A 9,832-nucleotide genomic window follows, 5' to 3' on the forward strand; every position below is an offset into this window, starting at 1 on the left:
GAAGGGTCAGCCTTTTTGCTCCTATGATGCTGCTTGGCCTGCTGTGTTCATCCAGCTCTGCACCTTGTTGTCTAGGAAAATGAGCAAATTGTGTTAAAGTTTCTTTGACAGTTTACTTCCCCCTGCTTGTCAAAGATGTTAGTGTGGTTGATGAAGACTACACCAGGCAGATAGAGAAAATTAATGGCAAGAGTGAAGTGTGTAAAGTGTATCAGCGATGTGCGATAAGAATGAACATCATGGTCACAGATATCATAGCTGAAAGTACTATGAAAGGAATCATATAGTTATCCATAGCATGGTGCACAAACCTGAGCTGATCAACCAGACTGAGTTGCTAAGCTTACTGGGAAATGTGGTTCATGCAAAAAATTCCCTTCAGATTGTTGGCGAACACAGATTCCAGCAATTAGTCAATGCATGAAATTCCAAACTACCTTCTGTTCTCGTAGTCCTCCTGCTCTTTAAGGTACTACACTTTATCCTAAACATTTGAATGTACTACATGCAGGAGGGTTGACATTCCAAGACTGATGCTTTGAAGAAAATTCTGAAAGCTTTGCACAGAATTTAACTCAAAATATTTGTTGTATTATGAAAGAGAAGATCACTAGAAATTTAAAGCCTTGATAAAGTAATGTGATGGTGGGGTAGTATTTATCAAACATGGTAGTCAGACTATTCAGATTAATTCCTCGTGGTTAATTTGAATTAATCACAAAATTGTGGATTCTGCGCAGTTAATAGAAGTAAACAAGGCACCCTGTGCCCAAGATGCTAGTGTCTTGTGCTGAAGGTCCTGAAGAATAGGATGTGGTGGTTCAGGAGCTGGATAGTGGTAATTTGAATGATTGTGACATATGACCAAACTTTTGTATCAAAAGGCCAATTGCCTTAAGTCAATACTCTGGTAACAAGTACTACAGTGTAGTCTAGTTAATGAAGGGATGTGACAATTAGATATGACTTAGAATCCCAACAGTGTGGAAACAGGCCCTTCTGCCCGACAAGTCCACGCCGACTCTGAGTATCCCACCCAGACCCATCCCCCTATAACTCACCTGACCTACACATCCCTGAACACTATGGGCAATTTAGCATGGCCAATCCACCTAGGCTGCACATCTTTGGACTGTGGGAGGAAACTGCAGCACCTGGAGGAAACCCACGCAGACACGGGGAGAATGTGCAAACTCCACGCAGACAGTTGCCTGAGAGTGGAATCGAACCGGGGCCCCTGGTGCTGTGAGGCAGCTGTGCAAACCACTGACCAACCGTGCCGTCCAATTTGCCAACTACCATGGTGGGATTCGTTGGGATAAAGTTAGCTATTTTGTGGATGACTCTCATCTTTTCTGAAAGATGGCACATGGCAGTAAAGTTATGTGAGTGTTTGTGCTTTAATGGAAAGAGCATTTAATCTTACAATGGAAGATAGCTTTTTGTATAGAAGCTACTGGTAAATTGAATTTATGGAAAGAACATCAACTTCTACCTGGTAGGCAACAATGCGCATATGGGGAGAACTAACAGCTTTGTCATTTGGTCTACTGGATGATTAAACTGTTCTTAATTTGTTCAGGTATGCAATAACATCCACAATGAAAATGTGCTGTACGTAGTGATATTGAATGCTATTTGGATTTGATGAGATAATGGGATAGCACCCTTGCAAAATGTAATGTATATTCTACAGAAGTTTATACAAAAATCTGCACAACTTTTGATTTTCAAAGTTGAACTGCATATTTGGATCAAATATAGAAAAGATAAATGATGCTATGATGTTTTTGCCCTCATCTGTCCGAGGGCATTTCTTTTACACAACAAAGCCCAATTCTTTCTTTACATGTTTTAATGTTGCCACTGTATTATTACAACTTTTAGATTAGGGAAGCATAATTTATCTTTCTTGTAGAAAGAGAACTGTTTGGAGAAGCATGATAAAATGAAGGGTCACTGAACCAGAAACATTAGCACTTCTTTCTCTCCACAGATGCTGCCAGACCTGCTGATATTTCCCAGCAATTTGTTTTTGTTTGTGCTCTACATGGTAGAATGATTGGCTTTTTAAAATGCTATTTCTTTAAAATATTTTTTGTCTCATCTTAAATTTTATTCATGTTTCTATTCCTTAACATTAGCTCCCACCTGAGTGTGTTGGACAGATGACCTGCTTACAACACTGTTGAATAAGTGAACATCAGTGTTTTGGGAGTTATTAGATGGAAATTTTTTTTTTTTTTAATCACTGAATATATGAATGTAGCTGACCTGTGTTCAGTTCAAACTAACAGCGCAGCAGAACTCAGGAGCTTGGCATAAGGGAATCATGTGTCAGATACTATGCTGAAATACTCTGTTTGAGTACTGTTCTTTCTCTTTAAAAAAAATTAATCAACCGGTTTGTACACTTACGACACACCTCCAAGGCCGCAGGGACTTGTACTCAGACCTTGTGGCCTAAAGGTAGAGACACTACCACTGCACCACAAGATGTCCATTTGCATTGAGTTAGCACTGCATCTGTGAGTTACATTCACAAGAACAAATTGATAGCAGCTGTAGTTTAACTTTTACTATAAGACTAAGTCAATGACTCCTCAACAGGAAGCGATCATTGACTGCTGCCTTATTCTTTAAATTACAATTCTTTACAAGCAGATTAAATAGTGTAACGACTCTTGGATGAGAAGAAAAATGCTTATGAGACTTGGATATATTTTTCATAAAACCCTGATAGTTTAGAGCCGCTGTGTAATAGTTCACACCTCCAAACATTGCTAAAGTAAGTTGTTCCTGGAGGCAAAGTTTCTGCTTTCCCGTCAAGATATTAAGCAATCAATCATGTTTCAATAGGGTGCTCCCTGAAAAACTTCACGCTGATTCCCCTTATGGTTGGAAAGTTCCCACCTCTAACATAACCTTTATTACTCTCCTTCCTATATTCCTTAATTTATTCACGCTATTTATGTGTCAGCACACTCCTTTGTGAACCACAGATCATGGTTTAAGTTCCACCTGGGAAATATTCTTAAAATTAATTTATAGGCTATAGGTATTCCTGGCAAGGCCAGGATTTATTGCACATCCCTATATATCCCTTAACTGAGTGGTTTGCTATGCCATCTCGGGTCAGTTAACAGTCAACCACATTGAAACTCAGGCCAGACTTCCTTCCCTGAAGAATATGAGTAAATGAGACAGATCCAGTGCATAAACATAATTGTACTGTCATCAGTCCTAACCTGCAAAAATGAATGAGAAACTATACAAATCATTTGGTCACTTGCTGATAGAGGTTTGTGGCTGACTTAGTAATTCTGTCAGTTGAAATCAAAAAGCACAAGCACGGAGTCTTATGTCATTCCTGCTATTTTTGAACAAAATAAATCTTTAGAGGGAGGAAAGGATTGCTAATTTTGAGCTATGACTGTAGCATTCATAAATTTGTCCCCTTTTCTGCTCCCTGGCACTTAGCTAACATTCTTGGCACTGACACCGCTTGGCTTTTCCATTCAATACCACATGATATTGCAGCACTCATAGTCAGCAGTTGAAATAATTTTGCTTTGATCATCTCTTCCTTCCCCAGCTTAAATCTGGACACTGCTATTGATTTTCAGCCCCAAGTACCCTATTTGGCAAAGCTCTGTTACTGAGAGAAATTCTGTTTCTCTTCAGATCCAACTTTTCTATTCCTCCAAAGTAGTTCAGCAGTAATATCTTGAACAGCCACCTGCAGATCCTTGATATTTTCTGAATGTCTGTCAGTAGCTACCTGAACTATGTACAACAAAAATTATTTTAGTTGCAACAAAACCTGCAGATCAAAGTCATAGCCACATGTCTGTGACTGTGACCATGGCTTGCTGTTTCCTGCATTTTTGTCTCCATTTTCAAATCTCTGAATGACTTCATCTCGTCCTATCTCATTGGTCATCTTCAGCCTTGTGTCCTTATACACACACTTCTCTTCCATGTTTTTATTCTCGTTGTTTAGTTTACCATTTGTTTCTTGCTTGTATCTCAGAATCACTGGCTACTTTATTGTCCTCTGTCTTTCCTCTCAATTTTCTCCAAATATCATTAGTTGCTTTATCAATGACCTTCCCTCTGTCTTAAGGTCAGGAGTGGCATGGTTTGCTAATGAAAATGTTTAGGCCAAGGTGGGCAAGTGACCCTTGCAATGTCAGCAGGCGGTTTAGAGCCTTCAGATTTAAATTGCCTACTTCCTAATAGAAAAGCACCCAGTTTACATTTGATATCATCCTGTATAGCACAGCTATGATTGCACTTTTTTTAAAAAAAATTCATTCATAGGATGTTGCTGACAAGTTGAGCATTTTTTGTCGAACCCTAGTTGTCCTTTAAAAAGTGGTGGTGCTGCCTTGAACCACAGTGGTCCACTTTGGTGTAGCTACCCCAACAATGCTGTTGGGTAGGGAATTTCAGGGCTCGTGGTGGTGTTCCCATGTGTCTGCTACATTTGTCCTTCTAGATGGTAGTGGGCGTGAGATTGAAAGGTGTTGTACCATCCATTCAGATGATTATTTTTTCCAATCTCTGTGTCACAACCAAATCACAAATGGTGTAGAGTTTGTCAAGAGTAAGTAGCCATACTCGTTTTCATTCGGAAAATATATTTCAATAAGACTTAAAAATTCATGCCTGTCGCTCTGAAGGTTAATGTTCTGAAAATGTTTTATTTGGCAGTTTGGAGCTGCCTTACCTGTTGATGTATTGAGATTTGAAGAAGAAACATTGACGGCAATACTGAGAGTAAAAAGCAGGTGGGTGTGCATAGTAACGATTTAAAGGTACTTTATTCCGATAAATATTTAAATAAAATCATTGTAGTGCTTTTTTTTATTTACAAAAACCTCATTGAACTTAAAAACGAAAAAGTTCCAAGTGAAAAACTGGTTCATGGTGCATGACTAGGTCAAGAGCTCTTTGCTTGCACTGTCTTCTGCCAGAACCAGACTTTTCTCTGCAGTCATACTAGAGGGGAACAACAGCTTGCCATTCAGTTTTGTTCTATCAACCATCTCCTTAAATGATTCTTGCTTTCCTCACTTCTCTCTCTCATATCTTCTTCTCACCCAGTGTGAGGAACTCATAGATTTCTGCGTGAAAATAAACACACTCCCATTCATTCATTGAACCTAACGTTCCCTTGCCTTATCCATGAATTGGACTGTTTCTGCCATTTCTTTCCTGTCATGTTCCCTCATGCTCTCTCTGCGATAACCTTTTTCATAAGACCCAGATCCTACTTCCTTTAATCCATTACTACTAAGTGACCACATTCAATTTCCTTTCCTTGCCAAAAGTGCTAACTGGCATTTTAAAACATGATACTATCTCGTTAGACCTTTTCCCTCATTCTTTCAAAATTACCATGGCCTCTAGAAAAAGGCAACTTTCACCTTTCTCTCATTGCAAACTGCAAGTACCTGTCCACCCTCCCTTTGCTGTCAAATGTTTGAACATAATGGTCCTTCCCAAATCTAAGACCAACTTTCCTGCGAAGCTTATTTTTGATCTCTGTCCAGCTAACCATCCTTGCCAGAAAATTGAAACAATGCTGATAAATGACAAAAATTACACATTTGTTTTGTATTGCATTGTATTATCCATTCACAATCATTTTGCCACTGTTGGCAGTTTCATCGATAGCAGTAGCTTCTAATGAAGTTACTCTGTTATCCAGCTCAGTCGTATGACCTCACTTGGTTCCATATTTACCTAGTTGATCCTACTCAGGTTATTGAAATAATGCATTTTTGGTCACAATTTGTTCATCATTAACAAGCTACCCACTTATCAATATAATTGGAAGCTACGCTCAGTTTCGGGGGGGACTACATCCAGGACTACATTTCCACCATCTCTCGCACGCATGCTCTTCTCAGCTTTGCGCTTGCCGGGTGTCCTATCTTTTCTCAGCTGTGTTTACCTACAGCCAAATATTACGAAGGACTGAAACTATTGTCTTCGGCCTTTAACCCTGTACTGTGAGCCACATTGTTCACAATTTTGCCAAGCTATTTGATGCTGAGCTTTGTTCAATGATCCGTCCATCATAAAAACCACTGTTGGGCTGTGAATGTCAATGGCACAGCAAACTTTAATACCCATCCCTAATCGCCCTTGAGAAGGTCCACTTTGGTGTAGCTGCCCCAACAATGCTGTTGGGTAGGGAATTTCAAGCTGATGCCTTGAATAGCTGCAGCCTATGTTGAAATGTTGGCCAGGATAACAGGAATAAACTGCACACGCACACACATGCCAAAATAGTGCCTCTGGTATATCCACCTCATCGTGTGATTCGGCTCTCATCCAGATGCCGAGCCACGTGTTTGCCACCACCAGGTTAGTTATTTGAGTACGCTTCTGACCGGTTCCATTCTCTATTCTTTAATGTTCGGGTCATCCAAAACTCTACTGTCTGTGTCTGCTCTGACAGCTACCTTCCGCATACATCTCCCATGTCCTTAATGACCTTGTTAGTTCCAGGTCACTAAACACCTCGGATTTACAATTACCTTTGTGTTTAAATTCTTTTTTGACCATGTCCTTCTCAGTGACATTCTTTACCCATTCTACTTCCAACTTGGTTCCTTTGACTCCTCTAGAGTAGTCCACCCTTTTTCTCCACCCCAACCTGTCATCATTTGAGCCCTGTGCTCTAGATTCTCTTGTTAACCCTCTCAAATTTTATACCTCTTTAAGCCCTTCGTCAAGACTTATCTCTTTTTTATTAAAGAATGCTTCAAGTCATTGCTCAAAATGTCTTTTGAGGCTGCATTTTATATTTGCTTCATTTCTTAAGTATTTCGGAATCAATTAGTTTAAAGTCACTGTAATTTTTAAATGTTTTAACTAACAACACTAAAATAAATGTCAATGTCTAACACTTGCAAGTTTTTTTAAAAAGTATTTCTATTTACAGTGGCCTTGTGAAGCTGTGGAGTGCACTGACCCTGCTTGGATCTTATCAAAATCAGAAGTGTGCTTTCAGAGTGATGCAGGTATTGTATATTATAAAAGAATAATTAATCTTTTCAAGTTACTCTTTAATCACAAAACATAAAGTAGAAAACGGTTTTCTTCAGCTTTACCTAATGGTTGTATAATAGGTTCATCATTTTATCAAAGAAAACACAAACCCAACTTTTACAGCATTGTAAATCATTATGAATTGAAGTATCCATTCTTTAATTTTATTCAAATTTTTATTTATTTTTCACGTAGGTTAAACTGAAATATTGTTTGTGTTCCTTGGAGTTGGTACTTTACATTTCCACCAGCTGATTTCTGTCTCTTCCTCTTTTTCACTTATTACTGTTCTTTCATTTGACAATATGCTGAATTCTCATAATGTTTCAGTCAAAATTTATTTCGATTCATCCATATTTATTTTCCCTCTTTCATGTGATGCTTATTTGTCTGTATTCTCTTGTCTCCTTGTCTCTCTCCTACTCAGCCTACCTCTACGTATAATCTTGTTACACTTATAATAATAATGCATATTCTCCCATTAATCACTTAGACCATTGCACTATAGAATATGAGCTTGTTTCAAGGTTGAGGAAGGCTTTAATAGTCCAAATTCTAATAGCATCCTGAAATTCACTGAAAATAGGACCAACCATGATGTCTGTGAATTCAGCAGGACAAGGCAGAGGGAGCATTTTTTGTTGGGAGGTTTATCTAGTTGGAATGATGACTGAAGCAGATCTGGAAGAATGATGCATGGGATATTGGTTTTATATTTCTTTCTCCTATTCTGTAGCTGTGAAAGAACCCATTAAAATGTAATAATTCCTGATGGAAGAAAGGAAGCTAATCTCTGATTGTATTTTACATCTTCAAATGTTGTTAAGCAGATTTTAAATTGGCTTATTGTTTATTTAATTAATAATTATTTGCATTTTTATCTCTTTATTGTATAGGTCTCGCCATTTCTTCTTGCACTATCAAGCAACAGTAGAGAATTTGTGTTAAACTGAGGTCATTGACAATTAACAGGTGTTTAAAGTGACCTGCTCTAAGAAATGCCTTTTTGTGCTCAGAGAGTTATTCTTAGTATCTTTCAGAGCCCATTAAAGATGGGTCACTGGCACATAGACAGCATGTTGATGCCACAAAATGCTTTTCTTCGGACTGTGCATCTTCAGGTTGGCGAAAGAGCTGAACTTACCAAAGCTTTTTCCCAGAGTGATGTATTTACCTTTTCAGAGTTAACTGGTGATACAAACCCATTACATCTCAATGAAGATTTTGCCAAAGACAGCAAGTTTGGAAAGCTAGTTGTACATGGTGTACTGGTTTGTGGATTAATGTCTGCTGTTCTGGGAACCAAAATACCCGGATGCGTTCTTCTGTCCCAGGAACTCCGGTTTCTAGCACCCTTGTACATAGGTGAGCAGGCCTCAGCAATTGCAGATGTTGTTAAAATAAGGAGGTCAATCGCTTGGATTACTGTTTCATGTATTGTCAAAGAGACTAAGAAGGTTATAATGAAGGGGGAAGTGAAGATCATGTTGCCAGAAAGTAGAGATCAAAACGTATGACTTTATTATTGAAAATGAAAAATAACTTGGAAAAAGCTTTATTTGGACATACTAGTATTTGTAAATGGATGTTCTATGGAAATGATTGAAGATTCAAGTAATTTGAAAATGGATATTATTTCAAACAATACTCATTGGCTGATATGTTCGTAATAAATACCAATGATTGTAAAAATTGTCTTGTAACTACAGCAACGCAGAATTTAGTGACCAATAATCTGTTTTTAACAATACTAGTTGAGGAATCTATACTGACCAGAACACCAGAAGAACTGGCCTGATCATCCTTAAATAATGCTATGGGATTTGTTGTGCTATCTGAGAAGACCTTGGTTTGACATGTTGAAAGATGAAATGTCAAACAGTATAGCAAAATGGCCAAATTTCCAGAATGATTCTTTTTTTTTAAAAAAAAAAAAAAAAAAAAAATTCATTAACTCACCAAATATGTTTTGTTACTGCTTGGGCCAGCATTTACTGCCCACACCTTGTTGAGCTGGCGGTAGTAAGCTGCCTTCTTGAGCACTGCTGTCCATTTGAACCCACAACTTTCTGACTGAGGGGCAATGTATGATGGGATAGTGATGTTTCATGTGCTGTTGCCCAAGAGAGCACCTTCTACCCTTCTTGTGGCGTTTAAAAAATTTTCTATATTGGATATTTTGCCATAATATCACCTAAAAATAAAAAGGGCCACATGTTTTTTTTCTGTTGTGCTCCCATGCACACTAAAGGTTTGGGTGAGGTTGCCAGATAAATTTCACTTTGGACCCATTCAGAATTTTCTTTTTAGAGATCTTATCTGAAATTCAAACCTACCTCCTAGGCTTATAAACCCAATGCGGAACCCTCTGTACTACTCAATTCCACCAATATATTTAATTCTTATGCTTTTCAGTATGGAAATTACTTAGCAAAATTTGTCATAAATGGATGTTACAGTTTAAGAAGAGTTCTTTTGAAATTTGCATCAGGCCATTTTTTTTTTTTTGCAAGGTTTAAAGTTTGTGCTCCTTGTCTAGAATGAAACACACCAGCCTCGCTTTTCAGGAGCACGTTACTGCTGCTGCTGGAATCTGTACTGAAAACAAAAAATACTGGAAATCACAGCAGGTCAGGCAGCATCTGTGGAGAGAGAGCAAGTTAATGTTTCGAGCCTAGATGATTCTTCATCAGAGTTGTGATTGCCAGCATTTTTGTTTTCAGCCTTGCTTGTCAGTTTTGCACAATGTTTTTTCAAATTAAAATGT

At 38.2% G+C, this 9,832-nt stretch overlaps 2 protein-coding genes across 2 annotated transcripts in view; both read left to right on the forward strand.

The window, feature by feature from the left end:
• abhd6a (abhydrolase domain containing 6, acylglycerol lipase a) overlaps positions 1-287 on the forward strand; it is an 84,858-nt gene extending 84,571 nt beyond the window's left edge. Inside the window, exon 8 of the mRNA XM_048606727.1 lies at positions 112-287. Within this exon, the coding sequence (XP_048462684.1) occupies positions 112-287 (176 nt within the window). The remainder of the gene's footprint in view (positions 1-111) is intronic.
• Positions 288-4,483: 4,196 nt separating this feature from the next.
• Positions 4,484-8,758, forward strand: LOC109929422 (ribonuclease P/MRP 14 subunit). The gene is made up of 3 exons (XM_048606517.1): positions 4,484-4,793; positions 6,959-7,037; positions 7,962-8,758. Exon 3 carries the CDS (start codon positions 8,064-8,066, stop codon positions 8,580-8,582), a length of 519 nt encoding a protein of 172 aa, XP_048462474.1. The 5' UTR covers positions 4,484-4,793; positions 6,959-7,037; positions 7,962-8,063; the 3' UTR covers positions 8,583-8,758.
• Positions 8,759-9,832: the final 1,074 nt, after the last annotated feature.

Source organism: Rhincodon typus, chromosome 16 (assembly GCF_021869965.1).
Source record: "Rhincodon typus isolate 14 chromosome 16, sRhiTyp1.1, whole genome shotgun sequence".
Taxonomy (NCBI): Eukaryota; Metazoa; Chordata; class Chondrichthyes; order Orectolobiformes; family Rhincodontidae; genus Rhincodon; species Rhincodon typus.